The 18,222-nt window shown below is 39.2% G+C and overlaps 1 protein-coding gene across 11 annotated transcripts in view; it reads right to left on the bottom strand.

Annotated features, from left to right (window-relative positions):
* Positions 1-17,845, bottom strand: part of LOC147348225 (uncharacterized) — a 247,260-nt gene extending 229,415 nt beyond the window's left edge. For 5 of the 11 annotated variants that reach the window (XR_015151948.1, XM_086368910.1, XM_086368907.1 and 2 more), the window contains exon 1: positions 17,646-17,845. Coding sequence is in view for 4 of the 11 variants with exons in the window: in XM_086368910.1 (XP_086225036.1) it covers positions 17,646-17,830 (185 nt within the window). In the remaining 7 variants the exon portion in view is untranslated. Of the gene's footprint in view, positions 1-17,593 lie in introns of all 11 variants that reach the window. The other 6 variants (XR_015151952.1, XR_015151951.1, XR_015151953.1 and 3 more) reach the window with 5 other exon arrangements.
* Between the last annotated feature and the right edge of the window lie 377 nt (positions 17,846-18,222).

Below are 18,222 nucleotides of genomic sequence, written 5' to 3'. Positions count from 1 at the left end.
TCTGGAGTCTCAAAAGCAAGTCTCAACATGGACTAGCCACATTTCAAGGTCTTAATATCCATATCTGGCTTGTGGGTATCCTATAAGGTAATCTAGTTCTAGATCTGAGTTCTCAGAGCTGATGGAAATGTAGAGATGTATTTTCTAAGGTCATAGTCATAAGCCCCATGAAGCCATTGAACACTTGAACTTTGACTATTGGGACTGAGATCTGAATTTTTTATTTTACTTTTAGTTTAAATTTAAACAGCCCCACTTGTCTAGTGTTTGTAGTATTTAATAGCACCATTCTAGATAATGGAAGGGCTTCCCTGGTGACTCAGATGGTAAAGAATCTGCTTGCAATGCAGGAGACCCAGGTTGGATCCCTGCATTGGGAAGATCCCCCTGGAGAAGGGAATGGCAACCTGTTCCTGTATTCTTGCCTGGAGAATCCCCATGGACAGAGGAGCCTGGTGGGCTACAGTCCATGAGATTATAAAGGACATGACTGAGAGACTAAGGTATTCAAGTGTTTTAAGTTAGGAAATATCCTTTGAAGAAGTGAAGTTTAGGACTTTTAGTAGAATGGGGAAATAGCTTTAAATAGGAGCATCCCCACAGTACTGCAGAGTGGCATTCACTTATGTTAAAGGATGATTAAAGTTGTTATGTTTTCTGACCCCCTACCTGATCTGTGCTGACCATCTATAAAAGCACTGCTATTTACTTCAATTATCCAGTCAAATCTCATGCTATATCAAGTGATGACTTAGAAAATAGCCTGTGTCACCCCTGTGTAATTTTTTAACATCTTCAGTTTTCTACACTTGATTCACATCCCACAGTGTCTGATGACCTTTAAGTATTTTACCCACATAACTCCATTAGGGGTAAAACTGGTGAAAATTGATGCTTTAAAAACACACAATTATGGTGGCTTCATTAAAGAGTGTTTCAAGCAACTTATTCTTTGTAACAATTTATGATATACAAGTACTCAAGTTGACGGTCAAACTTTTTCCCCCTCTCATAATGAACCGTAAAATTACAGTAGGCAATCAAGAGTACTGTAGCAGATAAGTAAGGCAATTTTCCTCATCACTTTCCCTTTTGTTGTCAATCTTGTTGCAAAGCCCATTGCCTTTTCAATGAACCATAATGTGAATATTCAAGACGGTGCATATATACTTAGGTCAAGCCAGGCTGATCCTGAGCTGTTCATTTTAAATAGGTTATGCCAAGTGAAAAGTATGTCTGACAAATTTTTATGAGGATATACTTTTGTATCTTGAACTTAACTTTAACAGGAGAGAATGTTTCCCTTTTTTTGTTATTTTAAAAAGCACTCTAGAATTTGACCTTGCTTAAGCATGTTAGAATATCTGATTTTTCAGGTAATTAAAGTGTTATTGTGAATTATTATGCTGTAAATATCTTAGCTATGCATTCTTCAGATGTTTCATGCATATAGATTTCAAAATGAATTAAGGGCTTATGTTTACTTTGAAGCAGGAGCTATGCAGAAGAGCCAAACATCCCTAGACTCTATTCCATAATGATGTTTTAGATGAAGATATTACAAGCCCCTATATGGATTTTAGACAGTCACTGTTGGGAAGATTCGGTAATTGCTCTGAAGCATAAACTCTTTGATCTGTGAAATGGGGATCATAGCATTTATTTTATAGAGAACTTATTTTGTGGAGAATTAAATAATATAATAGTTATATAGTGAGTGGTATACAAATCAATACATGGCACATGCTATTACCATGAATGAATGAATGATGTATTTGTTACTATTTTGGTTGTTTTAAATATATTGTATTAAGCCTTTGAAATTCCACAATTTAATCCAAGTTTATGTCTCACTGATTAAAAGCTGCTGCTTGTCAGATAAGTCTCATCTCAGGGCTAATCAGGGACACAGACTTCTACTTTCTGAAAATGTTATCTTCAATAAGTAGCTTACAAGTTTCCTCTGGGCTTTGTGTCCATTTTTGTGTCCGTATTTAAGAATATGTAAAAAGAACTTGAAGGTTTTAAGTGACAGGACTTCCCTAGTAGCTCAGTGGTAAAGAATCCACCTGCCAAGCAAGAGACAAGGGTTGGATCCCCGGGTTGGCAAGATGCCCAGGAGAAGGAAATGGCAATCCACTCCAGTATTCTTGCCTGAAAATCTCAAGAACAAAGGAGCCTGGCGGGCTACAGTCCATGAGGTTGCAAAGAGTTGAACACAGCTTAGTGACAGACCTTTTCTCCCCCCCATCATTTCCGTCCACATTCCACATAACCACACTTAACTGGGAGCGTGGCTGGGAAATGTAGTCCAGCTAAGTACCCAGGACCCAGATGAAACATATTTTGGGACTAGCAAGGCATCTCTGCCGCAAGCATAGTCAGTTTTCCAAGGCTGATCGACAACTCTATGCGTGAGCTATTTAGCACCTTGGTGGTAGGAATGGACCTATCTTCAACAAGAGCAAGTTAAACAAAAGCTGAAATTCTTTCTGTGAGAACAGAAAAGAAACAGGAGGCCCCATGAGAAAGAAGGCTGCACACTGGAGATTCCTTCAGGAGGAGCTGAAGTTCAAGGGCAAGGCACTCGGGTAACACTGGCAGCCTCTGAGGAATGTCTGCTATTGAAGAGGCTGCTAGAAGCTTTGTAATCCCAGTAAGAATGCATTTTCATTGTTGTTTTCAAATTTAAAAGTCTCTTTCGGTTTCTGTGTGACCATGCTACCTCTGGGAATTGCATCCTCTTAGTTTTTGACAATTTCCTTTGTATTATCTGCATTGCCCAAAGAAAGGAAAACAACAGAACTCTGTTCGCTTTAGTATATGATTTGTAAGAGATGAGAAAAACGGTAGTCACTGTTCAAGATGGATCCTTGAACATTACTCAGCTCTCTGCTATTCAAATAAAGACTTTTCCTTTCCACCTTCATTTCCATTTCCCTTCAGTTAACCCTTCTTTGGACCACTCCTTCAATATTTGTGTGCTTTCACTATCTCTGAAGCTCACTGTCCACCCACTTCTTCAACCCACAATTGTCTGGCTTCCCCCATAGTAACCATATTCTTGACATTCAATGTCATCAATACCTTTGCCTTTGAATGTTATTTCTCTGCAGCATTTGGTCCAATTTGACATTCCCAGCAAACAGCTCCTCTGTCTTCTGTCTGGTTTTCTTAAATATGAAATCCAAATGTTCCTGTCATTGTAACTAGTCCTATTCCCTGTATGTCTCTGTCTTATGTAATACCTACTCATCTGTTTTTACATACTTTCCTAAACTCCTTTCACACATTGTCCCTTCTCTGCAGCTCCTTATTTAGGCTACCATTATTTTGGCCTAGGGAGAAGGCAATGGCACCCCACTCCAGTACTGTTGCCTGGCAAATCCCATGGATGGAGGAGCCTGGTAGGCTCCAGCCCATGGGGTTGCGAAGAGTCAGATGTGACTGAGTGACTTCACTTTCACTTTCCACTTTCATGCATTGGAGAAGGAAATGGCAACCCACTCCAGTGTTCTTGCCTGGAGAATCCCAGGGACGGAGAAGCCTGGTAGGCTGCCGTCCATGGGGTCGCACAGAGTCAGACACGACTGAAGTGACTTGGCAGCATTTTGGCCTAAATTACATAACCCAGTGAGGGGTCACTCTCTCTCATCATCTTCCATCTTGCCCCACATAACTTCTTCTCCACAGTATCTTCACTCTCCAAGTTAGCCTCACATGATCTTACCCTTGTTGGGTGGCTTTGCCACCTGACTTTTCTCTCTTGGATCCAGATGACCTGAGATTCTTTCAGTTCCTTCACAGAATTTCAAAGGGACAGTTCATACAAAAAGTAAGATTGATAACATGGAACAGAAAATAAAAATTTATTGTCAGTAGGACTAATGGCTAATTGTATGAAAACCCTTCAAGTCCTTTTTCTCAACTGGTCACCCTACATTTAATTAAATTTAAGTGAAATTTTTATGTTATCTTATGAGAAGGATCAGTTCTGGATGTTTGGCTGCCTTAAGGCTGAGAAAATTAGAATTGTGTTTTTCTTTGTTGAGCTTACTCAATTTTTGTTTGTGGTTTTGTTTGTTTGCTTCTCTTTCTGCTACACTGAAAACTGCTTCTTTCAAGATGCTACTGTTTCAACACGGTAAATACAATCCTTGCTTTATGACTATTCTTTCCTAGATTTTTGAGATAATATACCATAGGTCAGTTACAATGCAAGAACTCCAAGTAATCCCAACAGTAACCAAGTCAAAAGTGGCTGTACTCATATAATTTTTATTGTTTACTTAAGAAATCTGTAGGTAGACTATACCCAGGTTATTGAGAGGCTCAGTTTTATCTGATTCTTTTAGACTAGGATGCATTTCAAAATTTTATTGGTCTATTTTGCATTGCTGCAAATGTAATATGAGGAAGTCATCAATGGTTCAAGCAGAAAGGGTTCGGAAAAAATGGAACAGTAGGATTTCACCTTATCAGAAAGTACCCCTTCACTAGAAGTCCTGGAGTATCCTTCTATTTGTTTTTCATTTCACTATAATCATGTAATTTTATCTCATGGATCATTCTCACAACACATGACTGGGTACATACCTATCACAGGAAAGTAGAATAGACACAGTGGCCTAAAATCCATCATTGATTTCCCCTTGAGGCTGGTCATATTGCCACTCCAAACAAAATCAAACACCTTTTAGAAAGGAAGAAATTGAAGGATGAGACCTGGGAAACAAAGGACTCATCACAGGCTGTCCCCTGTTTCTCCTTGGGAACAGGGATCAAGAGTTTGGAGCATCTCCATCACAATATTTGTGGGTAACATATTCACTGCAGAACAATTTCCTGTATAACAAAAACAATTTGCATTCCATAATAAACTGTATAATTTTAAGATGTAAGATTTTAGTAATTCCTAACAGGCCAACAGGTACATGAAAAGATGTTCAAAGCCACTAATCACCAGGGAAATGCAGATCAAAAATATAGATATGTCCTCAGACCTACTAGAATGACCATCATTAAGAAAACAATTGTTGGCAAAGATGTAGAGAAACGAAACTTTTATATATATAAATTGGCTCAATCAGTAGGAAAACCTTATGGAGCTTCCTGAAAAAAAGTTAAAAAATCAACTACCAAAAGATCCATCAATACTACTTCTGGGCATATATCCAAAGGTAATGAAAACAAGACATTAAAAGTTATCTGGCCTCATATGAATAACGCTGCAATAATCCTAATAGCTCAGATATAGAAACAAGCTAAGTATTCATCAATGGATGACTGGATCAACAGGTGATGTGTATATGTAATGGAATATCACTCAGCCATAAAAAAAAAAAACAACCTGCCATCCATAACACAGATAGACCTCTAAGTCATTATGCTAAGGGGAGTAAGTCAAACAAATACTGTAAATTCTTCACTTACATGTAGAATCTCAAAAAGCCAAACTCAGAAAAATAGTAGAGCTGTGTTACCACCAGTGAGAGGAATTGGGCATATATTGTTTAAGGGTACAAATCTGCAACTAGAGATTTAATGCATAGGGAAATGGTAACCCTATGTTACCATTAATAACTCCAGTATTCTTGCCTGGAAAATCCCATGGATGGAGGAGCCTGGTAGGCTACAGTCCATGGGGTCGCAAAGTGTTGGACACGATTGAGCGATTTCACTTTTCACTTCACTAATGATTATAGTCAGCAGTATTTTATAATACATTTAAAAAGAGCCAAGACTAAACCTTATTCTCACCACAAAAAATAAATGATAATTATGGGATGTGTTTGAGTTAGCTAATGCTACAGTGGCAATCCAATTATAATAATTAAGTACATCAAATCAACATGTTGTACACCTTAAGCTTATCCAATGTTACATCAATTATATCTCAGTACAAAGTAAATAAAATAAATCAAAGACCTGTAGTGACTTTTCGAAGTATAGCTAATATATACCACTCATTTCCTCATATGAATAGAAATTAGCCTAGACTCAGAATAGATGATGACTTATATTTTCAAAATACATTGTATACTACAAAGCACTTATGTTATACCATTTCATCAATCACCTGAGGTTGGTATGATCTCCATTTTAGAAATAAGGAAAAGAAAGCTTAAACATTTAGGAGTCTTCCCACTCTACCAAGAGGTGCATCAGAATTTTGAACATTTTCTTGTCTTTTTCCCATGTTACCACCTCATGATTCCAGGCATGGAAGCTAACTGGCTTTTTTATGACAATTACTTTATCTACCTCTCAAAGAATTTGTGACTTTTGAGTTCCAAATAGTGAACTCTGCATAAAATGCATGCATATAAAAATATATGCACTTACTATTTTTAAGATTATTCTCCCTATCAGGACTTCTACTATACTCATTAATTCCTCAATTAGTTATCAAACTCTTCATCTGTCTCAGGCACTGTAGGATAGACCAGTACAGTGAGTCATTTCCTGAAAGTAAAAACTTACAAATCAGGGTAAAATATACATACAAAGATCTATCCAAATGATTGAAACATAGAATATTAAAGATTACATTACAATTCCTTAGCAGTGTACTTTTGGCAAGTCGCTCTCACAGGTAACTCATTTGAGGCTTGCAGGACTCCACCTATTAAAGACTCATAAAAATGAAATAGAATAGCCAGAAATTTCCTTTGCAACCAGGCAAGATTGGTTTTGAATTCCAGTTCTGCCACTAAGTAGACTTTCAATAACAGTACCATCTCATAGATTTCTTGGGAGAGTAAATAAAGTAACCCATATGAAGAATTAGGTGTGTATGAAGCATACCAAAGTTAGCTATTATTAGAAATGTCACCAGGATTGATTAAACATAACCACTTGAGCTACACTACTGTAATTTCCTGCATGAACTCAGTAACAACAGTAAATGGGAACTCAACTGAGTTCTGCAGAGAAAATAGTTTTATTAAAATAAACAAACCATCGCATATGCGAAAAGACTTTTAGTCCAGCAGTTTGACTTGCTAGTGATAGAGCAATAAAGATCAAGTACCTTCTCTCATGGAACTTATGTTCTAGTAAGAGGAACCAAAAAGAGTGTGATTTCACCTTGTGTATAGTGCTAGGAAAGACACAGGATGAACAGTTGGAATATGTGATGGTTTTTTACAAAAGGTTTAACAAAGTTTCTGACATTTCTGCTCCAAAAGGTGGAATTTAATTTTTCTCCCCTTGCATATGGGGCATCCTTCGTAACTTGCTTCCAACAAATAGAATCTGGCAGATTTGAAGGTAGGTCACAAATGGCCATTTGACTTCCACCTGGCTCCCTCTGTTCCCCAGTGTTTTAGAGTCTGGCTAACCTGAAACAGCTTAGAGAAAGAGACCATGTGGTCATACCACAAGAGATACAATGCCTGAGCCCAGCTGTTGAGTCTTTTCAGGCCAGGTGTCAGGCATGTGTGAGAATGAGCCTTCAGATGACGCTAGGGCTCAGGCTGTGAGCCACCTCAGCCAAAAGATGAGTGGAACAGAAATAAACTACTCACCCCAACCCCAGCCTGACTATAAATTAGAGAACAGAACAGTTTCTGTATGAAGCCATATAATGATTGGTGATTATTTAAGCACCCGTAATAACTGGAATAGGAGAAATTAAAACAGGGTATGTGGGAGGTTCACATGAAGAGCAGATATTGGAACAGTGAATTGAATAATGTAAGGTAATGATACATTCAAAGATTTGGAAGACAAACTTATCAGGAAGAAGGAAAAACAAGTGCAAAGGCCGTGAGGTGAGCATGTGCTTGGTATTGTGAAGGAGTGTGACACTGCTAGTATAGATGGCATCAAGTTAACAGAAAGAGAAAAGTGGGAGACAAAGTGGAAGAGGAAATCGGAACAGATATTGGAAGATCTCACTGTTGGTACATTTTGGATTACTTTGTAATGGGCTAAGGAACAACTGGAAGATAATTATGGTGTTTGACATGATTTATGTTTGAAAAAGTATCTCTCTGTCATTTGAGAGAAGGATATTCTGAGGGCAAGGGCAAGGATGGTCATCAGGAAGGACATGGCAGTGCCTCAAGTTGAGGGTCTTAGCTATGCAATAGGGGGCGATGTGGTTTTATCAGGTTCCATCAGGCATAGTGTTTGACAGCAGAACCAATAGACTTGCAATCGGATTGAATGGAGACAGAGACAGAAAGTGAGGCCAGACGTGGGGGCCTCCTCCACCTGCCTTCCTATGTCTATCTGGCACTGAAGAACTTGTTAGAAGCGATCAGTTTCAGATCCCATCCCAGTCCCATTAAACCAGAATCTGCATTTTCACAATGTGCTCATATAATTCACATGCAGATCAAAGTTTGAAAAGCACTGTTTAAGACATGGATATGTCAAGTAAGGTGTTGGTTCTTAAAGCTGAACCTAAGAAGATCAGGTAGGACTGGACATTTATCTTTTTAAAAATAGGGAAAAGTAAATAGGCTTCAATTCACATTATTAAGATAGGACAAACCCCACAAAATTCCTGCTTGGTACTTTGTAATAGAAATACTTGGACTGCAAGGAGAACAAACCATTCAATCCTAAAGGAAATCAACCCTGAATATTCACTGGAAGGACTTATGCTGAATCTCTAATACTTTGGCCACCTGATACAAAGAGCCAACTCATTGGAAAAGACCCTGATGCTGCAAAAGATTGAAGGGAAAAGGAAAAGGGGGTGACAGAGGATGAGATGGTTAAATAACATCACTGACTCAATGGACATGTATTTGAGTAAACTCCAGGAGATGTCTGAGGACAGAGGAGACTGGTGTGCTACAGTCCATGAGGTCACAAAGAATCAGACACGACTTAGTGACTGAACAACAACAAACAATAGAAATACTATTCTCTACTACTAGAATATTCTACCATCATTCCTTGCTGGGATTCTCTGTCACTTTTATTTTTTAAGGACTCAGGTCTTCCTGAAAAAGTATTTTTAGAATCCTGATCTTGAATTACATGTTTGGTTTGGGGTTTTCTCTAAGAAAAGAACATAGCATTGATATAATTTCATAAGGCTCCAAATAACTTAAATTTCTATAGTTAGCAGACATTCTATTTTCACGAGGAAGTGGTAAGCCAGCAGCAAAATGGCCTATTACCCTTCTCTGTTTCAATTCTCAAACCATACTAAACATTCTTTTTACTTTTCCAACACAAGTTGAAAAGTTTTCTCAATTTTAGTTGACTGAACAGTCCCTTTAAAATGCAGGCTCCACATTGTTCATAATAAAATGTTTCCCCCCAATTTTTCCCTTTCATCTAATATTGTATGTATGATACATAATGCCTTAAACAAAGATTTTGTAGAAAAGCCACATAATTGAAGAAATGACAAAATCTCTCAACACGAAGGGTACCAAAGTGCTTCAGCAATGATTTTGGAGACCAAATTATCCATATGGTTCCTGCAGTTTGTAGATAAGGCTGTTTTGGGAAGTTTTATGTAGAGTTTGTGATTACCAAAAATGTAAATTTCAGATGGATATGTTCACTGCGAAGGTTGGAAGACAAGATCAGAATGCTCTTAAATTAGCCTTTTTTCCCTCCTAGTGGGTTACAAGCAAGTTGCAAGTATTGAACAAAATGCATTGCTAGATAAAATTTAAGACCTCTAAGGTTACAGTAAATAGGTTCTATAAAACTAAACCCAAAATGTGTATTATTTCTTCTAGGATACAATTGTACCAAGCCATTTCTGATGGCAAAAATCCAATTATAGCTGTAAGGTTGCTCTTAGTTATTTCTTCCTTCGAGTCAAAGCAAATGGCAAAATGAGGTGAGCAGAAAGCAACTGCCTTCATAAATACATGGACTTATATCTGGTATCCATTTTTTGTTAGAGAATGAAAATGGAGAAAAGCATTCAGTGTGCTGCAAGTGCCTTCATTATAGATTTGTGCACTTTTTTCAATAAAGGGGTCAGAAAAAAAATCACTTTTTCATGATAGGAAGACTTTCTCTGAGGAAGGCAGGATAGTGTCATGGTCACTCAACAGTGAGTATTCTAGCTTAGAACAGCCTCTTGAGTCTGGATACAGGTTACATCAACTTTGAATCTGTGTCCTCTTCAGTAACACAGGGCTGCCTACTGTGCTGCTCTCTTAATATGAATTAGATTTAGTAGAATAGTGCTGGTAACCCATCTGTCAAATAGTCTGTATTCAATCAATATTATCATCAGCTCAGCCTTTACGAAAATATGTATTTTTCTTGGCAGACCGAGTTTCACTTTACCTAACCCAACTTGATCTGCATTGCTTTGGGGCTGGCTCATTTACTGCCCAGAAAATGACAAAGATGCTATGAACACAATTACCGTGACACTTCCCTGGTTTCCACATGAGAAAACAGGAGGGGTGATGACAGGAGAAATGGCTTTGCTGTTCTCAGGAATCCAGTTGTGGAGAAAATGACACCTCACTAAGCCCCAGAGTCTGAATGGTGCTGATGAATTCTGCTTTCCCTCTAACTTTTCTTTTCTGCCTGATCTTCCTAATGAACCCAGTTTGTCTAATCAGCACAGTATTTATAGTTCTAAAAGCAGTTCTTCTGTTGCTGAAAATAGGCCCCAGCCAGAGGTGAGAACAATGGAACATTTATCTTATTAAGATCACAGAAGGAGGCACTGCTTTCTGTTATGAGCACACACTCGCTGTCTGAGCGATTACTCATCTATTCAGCAGCCCACGGCTGTCAATGGTGACATCCCTGCTCTCAAACAGCCAGCCCCCTGCTCTGCTTATTCATACAGCTCATGACCACCCGGAAACAAGCAGAGCCCCCTCACGTACCACCTGCCTGTCCCAAACCCAGGGTGCTCTTCATCTGCCAGAGACGTACAGAGAGAGGACCCAGCAAATTCAACAAACAGGAGTTCCAAAGTTACTGCTGTCACTTCCCAGCTGTGTGATCTCAGAGAAGCTGGTTTACCTGAATTTAGGTTTTTCATCAGTAGCATAGGATGAATTTTGACTCACCAAGCTTTTTTGCAAGAATCAAATGAAGTCATTTTGTAAAAGTTTTTTGGCAAAAAGTGCGGGCTTAGTGACTATTTGTGCAGCATGAAGTTATGATTTGAAAACCCTAGCACTTCACTAAAAACCATCTTTCTATCTTTTTTTTTTTTTAAAGTCAAATAGAACTTTCCTGTTTCTTGCTATACACTATTGGGAGCATAAGATTCCTTCTCCAAGTTTAAAACACACTCCCAAGGTAACAAGCTCTCAGAGTTGCCTTATGTTTTTTAAGACTAGTTTTCAGGTAACTACCTTAATGCCACTGTCCCATTTGGACCTTGTGGTTTCTGGAATCATCTGGGAAAATGAGAAATGTTGAGAGAAACTGAAACTACAGACTGAACCCCCCAAAATAGTATAATTAGAAAATACTTGCTCATATAAAAAATGTAGTACTCTCTAACGGAAATATAATACAAGTTACACCTATAATTTCAATTTTTAGAGCAGCCATATTTTTTAAAAATGAGAATTAAGAGCTCAACTTTTATTTAATCTGAAATATCCAAAATATTATTTCAATGGGTAATTAATATAAAAAATAGTGAGGCATTTTACATTACTTTTCAGTACTAAATCTTCAAAATCTGGTATGCATTTTATACTTTCAGCACATCTCAATTAGAAGTATTCATGTTTTTATTAACAAATTCAATAAAAACCATATGATCATCCCAACAGATGCAGAAAAGCTTTTGCAAAATTCAACACCAATTTATAATTAAAAAAAACTGGTGAAAAACTAAAAGCATTTCTCCTAAGATCAACAAAGGAAGTCCACTCCTGCAACTGTAATTCAACATGGATTTGTAAACGAACTTGGTAAATTTGAAGAATACAAAATTAATTTACAGAAATCTCTTGCATTCCTGGAAAGATACTCTGGAGAAGGGAAAGGCTACCTACTCCAGTATTCTGGCCTGGAGAATTCCGTGGACTATATAGTCCATGGGTGGCAAAGAGTGGGACATGACTGAGCAGCTTTCACTTTCACTATATACCAACAATGAAAGATTAGAATACATTTACCGGCACAAGAAAAACAGAAACCTTTAGGAATAAACCCACCTAGGAGACAAAAGACCTATACTCAGAAAAACTATAAGATACTGATGAAAGAAACCTAAGATGACACAAACAGATGGAGACACACATCATGTTCTTAAGTTGGAAGAATATTGGGGAAATGACTATAGAAATCAAAGCTATACACAGATTGAATGCAATATTTATATCAAATTACCGATGGCTTTTTTCACAGAATTAGAACAAGAAAATTTACAGTTTGTATGGAAGCACTGAAGACCCTGAATAGCCCGCCGGGGTCCAGCCCCGGTGGATCCAAGGAAATTCGAAGGAGAGACGGCTTTGGCGAACTGGATACAATAGCTTTAATTAAATGTTACTTAGAGATATAGAGAGTAATAGAATAAGGATAGCTCAGCAGGAAAATTCAGTGGAGAAAAGAGGCTGAATAACTTGGTTTACGTGGAAAGCTAATTAACTTCCAAGGCAAGGAATTTATGTCACCTACGTAGGCCACAGGCGTCCTCCCATTCTCCCAAAGGAGAGGAGACACTAAGGCCTCCCAGGTCAGATCTTAGAAGCCCAGGCATAATTAGTAGGCTTGACGAGCCTCCATGTTCCAGATGGGGATTCAGCCAGAAGGTGAGAGAAAGAACGACATGAGGAGACCAGTCTTTCGAGGAACTGATCCCCCTTTTTATTTTTCCAGGGTCTGTTTTTATACACTGAGATGGTATACAAAAGTCACGTGGGGTCAGCAGTCCTGACTTTTATTAAAGTCAGGTGCTTCATACAAATGTGTACAGAGGTCTTAGGGATGCTACATCATCTTCTGGCCAGGGGCCCTGCTGACAATTTACGACCCTCTCCTTGTGACAGTGGTCAGTCAACCAGAACACTTATTTCTCCAGGGGTGATTATTCTTAAAACAGACGCCACCTTCTGAAGGTACCAGATAAAGTTACATTCCTATAGGGTGGGAGTGTAGTGGGTTTTAATTAAGAAAAGAATTTACTTAGCCTAAGGTCCAATGTGATTAATATCAAAGGTTAATACTTATTTCTTCTATATATTCATTAATGTGTATAAGGGCAGGGGATGTTGAGACTTAGCAGCAAACATTGGCTCAACAAATGAAAAACCCTTCACCAATACAATTTCTAATCAGCCTACTATACTATACTAATAGTTTTCTAACTTTTCTAAAGAACCTGTTTTTAGAAGGTTTAAAGCATCTCGTGCCTCTCACGGTTGGGAGGCTGTGAGGAATCACATGTGGCCGGACAAGCCTGTCAGGCAGGCTAGTGAACCTTCAGAGGAGTTTGTAGGTTAAAACACTCCTATCACGCCCAGGAATTATTATTAACTGGAGCTCTAAGTTAACTCCTTCTCCGAAAGAGGTGGTGGGGGACAGCCCCCCGTAAAGTCAGAGGTGTACGTGAGAGCACAAAGCAGTAAAGTAGGCAGACTCTGGTTTTGGGGGTAGATGCTCGAGAATTTCCAGGGGGACTCCTGAGGCTCGATCCCGCCTTTGTGTATGTTGAGCCTCCTTCCTCATGACCTTTGCCATGTGCGGAGCTCCTCAAGCTGGCTCCAGGCAATAACCAAAGGAATCTTGAGAAAGAAAAACAGGGCTGAAGGAACCAAAGTCACTGACTTTAGACTTTACTACAAATCTATAATAATCAAGAGAGTATAGTACTAGCACAAAAACAGAAATACAGCTCAATGGAGGAGGATAGAAAGCCCAGCGACAAACCCATGCTCCTACGGTCACCCTTGACAAAGCAGACAAGAATATACAATGGTGAAAATGGGAATGTAGTGTTGGGAAAACTGGACAGCTACATGTAAAAGAATGAAATTAGAACACTCCCTAACACTGTGTACAAGAATAAACTAACAATGTATTAATGACCAGACACTACCAATGTAAGGCCAGACACTACAAAACTCTTAGAGGGAAATACACATAGGCAGAATGCTCTAAATCATAGTAAGATCTTTTTGGCACACCTCCTAATGAAAACAAAAATAAATGGGACCTAATTAAGCTTAAAAGCTTTTGCACAGTAAAGGAACCATAAAAAAAGGAAAACAAAAAGACAACTCTTTAGAATAGGAGAAAATATTTGCAAACAAAGTAAATGAGAAGGGATTAATTCCCAAAATATACAAACAGGTCATGTATCTCAATTTTAAAAAATGAAAAAAATAGGTAAAAGACCTAATAGATGTTTCTTCTAAGAAAACATACAGATGGTCAACAAATACAGGAGAGAAAAGCAAATCAAAACTACTGTGAGGTATCTCCTCACAGCAGTCAGTGACCATTATCAAAAAGTCTACAAACAAGAGATGCTGGAGAGGGTGTGGGGAAAAGGGATCCCTCCTAAACCTTTGGTTGGAATGTAAACTGGCACAGCCACTATGGAGGTTCCTCAAAAAACTAAAAACTACCGTATGGCCTAAAAACCCCACTCCTGGACATATACTTAGAGAAAATTAATTTAGAAAAAGATGCATGCAACCTAATGTTCAGTGCAGCACTAATTACAACAGCCAGCACATGGAGGCGATCTAAATGTCCCATCACAGAGGAGTGGATAAAGAAGATATGAGATGGCAATATTTGGACCTAGAGACTGGCATACAGAGGCAAGTCAGGAAGCAAAACAAGCATTGTATACTATTGCTTCTATGTGGAATCTAGGAAAATGATACAGATGAATTTACTGGCAAAAATAGAGGCATAGGTGTAGAGAACTAACTTATACATAACAAAGGGGGATAGAGAAGGTGGAAGAATTGGCCAAATGGGATGGACTTATATATACTACTATGTACAAAATAGATAACTAATAAGAACCTACTGTAGAGCACCAGGAACTCTCCTCAATACTCTGTGGTTACCTAAATGGAAAACAAATCTAAAGAAAAGGGGCGGATATATGTATATTTATAACTGATTTACTTTTCTGTGCAGCAGAAACTAACATAATGTTATAAAGCAACCATGCTCCAGTAAAATTTAAAAAATTATAGCCATTCTAGGGTGAAAAGAAGCTTCTGTAATGCATAAAAAAAAGAAAAAATATGCCTTTATCTTTTCTTCACCTATCCAAGTCTGAATCACTTAAAATGATCATCTCTGAAAGAAAAAAAAAAAAAGTGTCACGTTTTATGTGCTCAATAACACTCATGGCAAGCGGCTACCGTACTGACAGAGCTGGTAGGGCACCCAGTTTGCAGTTGTGTTGAAAATGATTATTTTAAAGTCATAAGCCATTTACTGAAACCAATGTGGTGGTGGTGGTGGTGTTCAGTTGTGTTCCCATCTACTCTTTGCAACCCCACTGACTGCAGCTCACCAGGCTACTCTGTCCATGGGATTTTCCAGGCCAATAATACTGGAGCAGGTTGCCATTTTCTCCTCCAGGAGACCTTCCCAACCTAGGGATAGATACTGTGTCTCCTGCATTGGCAGGTGGATTCTTTACCACTGAGCCACCCAGGAAGCCCAAAACCAATATGAAAGTTGCTCAGTGGAGTCCAACTCTGTGTGACCCCCATGGACTATACAGCCCATAGAGTTCTTCAGGCCAGATTACTGGAGTGGGTAGCCTTTCTCTTCTCCAGGGGATCTTCCCAACCCAAGGATCAAACCCAGGCCTCCTGCATTGCAGGCAGATTCTTTACCAGCTGAGCCACAAGGGAAGCCCAAGACTGCTGGAGTGGGTAGCCTATCCCTTCTCCAGCGGATCTTCCCAACCCAGGAATCGAACTGGGGTCTCCTACATTGCAGGCGGATTCTTTACCAACTGAGCTATCAGGGAAGGCCAATATACTCATTTTCAAACCTTTGTTTCAGTTAGAAAATGGCTTGAACAGAAAAATCTACTGGCACTGAAACCGGTGAGCAAGCCCTCTTGTTTTAAACCAGTGCCCCCTGCTGGGTATGTGCCAGATTAACTAGTAAAGAGAGAAAAGTTCTATCACAGTTGACATTGGCTTAGACTTGAGTACCAAGGAATTCTTATTTCCCAGAAAACTATCAACTTAGATGTTTGCAGTCGGTTAACTAGCACTTGCCTGTACCACAGCTGCAGTGTCAGAAGAAAGTTAGTCCCTTCTTTGGGAAAACAAATGGACAGACAGCTGTTTCCAATTCAGCAAATCTTAATCTCTGTATAACCGTAAGAGATTTAAATGTGAAAAGGAACATTCAGACTAAAAAATGACTGGACCTTTTATATACCTTTGTCTCCAGGAGCAGTCAAGACTGTTGGGTGCTCTTTGTATGAAATCACAGATTTCATGTTTCATCAATGACAGTTTCTCAGGTGAGATACCCTGATCCTGCTTTTGGTAATAGGGGAGGAGACAGTCTCAACAGAGAGACCCACAGCTGCGGGAATCACAAGGATGACTAAGTAAGGGTAGGTCCTTTACCAAGTTTGGGGAAAACTTTTCGCTTGAGTTTTTCAAGAAAGTTCATAGTCCTTCGTTAAGAGGTTTCAGATGATTTAAGCAACATTCACAAGCAAATGTGTATCCTTGACTTATCAAAAGGCCACGACTGAACTTATTTCCCTTTTGAAGTCCACCCTCCATCTCTCCCCTCAAATCCCAGCCTTCAGCAGAAGCACACCTCTGGCTTCTGACCACTCCTGTTGACTTTCTACCTGACCTCTTAATTCTGAATCATAAAAAGCCCTAGAGTCAGCTGGCAAAGACTGAATTTCCCTTAGATGTGCAAGGAGGGGAGAGAACTAAGGGGCTGATCAACTGACAGCAAATAATCTTTCCTGGCACAGGCTCCTAAAATAGACTGTCCACATCCATCTTCCTATAGGTTTTATGGCTCAGGAAGTGAAGACGTACCAGTGATAAACCAGGGATGTACCAGGGAAAGAAATTGTTGAGGATAAAGGGGATGGGAAAAAGCTTTTCTTTCATGTCATCAACAACAAATACAGAAGATCTGAAATTACACCGAAGGCTTCTGTGGAAAACAAAGTGAAGGGTTTAATAGTAATGTCTTGGGAGCCACATGGAGCTCAAGCTGAATCCCAGATCCACCACTTACTAGAGCTGTTTGATGGGTCTGAGGCTTTATGAGCCTCAGCTCCCTCATCTATGAAACAGGATATTATAACTGGCCTAACAGTGTTATTAAAGCTAAATGAAAGATGCTTTAAAGTGTCCAATGCAAACAAACATTTAAGAAAAAAGAACTAAGATATATAAGGGTTTTCAAATACTTAAAGATGTGTACAAGTATAAATCATCAATTATTTATACATTTGAATCCTTCAGGATAGTTAGTAGATTTCCCAGCATAAAAAACATAAAAAGTAAATTAACTCCCACGTTCCCTATTTCCTCTACCACTGACCTACTTCAGAGTGTCCAGTTTCTTCCACTGAACCTTTACAATAACCTCAGCATTCTGCACTGCTGCCTACCAAGTCACCCCAAAGTGAGTGCCTTAGAAAATGATTTATTACTTGTCAGGATTCTGTGGCTGAGCTGGGAGGTTCTAACTCTGGCCTTACCCACCGGAAGCTGGAGCTTGGCTGGGATGTTGGGAGAGATGACTTCTTTCTCTTAAATGTCTGGATGTCTCTCTTTTTGCTTGGTCTCTCATGTTCACAGAGGTTAGCCTGACTTCCATACATGAAGCCTAACCCGCAAGACGCAAGCCTGGATTCAACAAGAGCTTTATATGCCTCCACGGGCATCATGTTTGTTGATGACTATTGGCCAAAGCAAGTCACATGACCAAGCCGGTATAAGTATGGGGGCGGGAATGCCACAGGTGTGGACACTTGATTCACAGAGGCTAGTAGTATTGCGGTCTGCCACACCTTAGATGAATTCCCTCCTCCAGTCAGCTTTAGCAACTCAGGTGTCTTCAATCAGGGCTAATATTGCCTCTCCAGCCCCAGTTTTGATTGTCACAAGCGGCAAGAGATGCGCTGTTGGCATCTAGTGGGGAGACTAGGACCCCAGGCCTCCTACAATTTGCAGGACAGCCCCACAGCAGGGTTATCTAGTCCAAAATAGCAAGAGTGCCAAGGTTGAGAGACTTTGTTCTAGATGTAAGGTCCTGGGATAACACTAGGAACAGAATGAG

The sequence above is a fragment of the Bos grunniens genome, chromosome 22, assembly GCF_055505025.1.
Source record: "Bos grunniens cultivar Pamir isolate PY7600 chromosome 22, Bosgru_T2T1.0, whole genome shotgun sequence".
NCBI lineage: Eukaryota > Metazoa > Chordata > Mammalia > Artiodactyla > Bovidae > Bos > Bos grunniens.
Note: the sequence above shows the minus strand (reverse complement) of the source record. Positions and strands in the feature narration are given on the sequence as shown.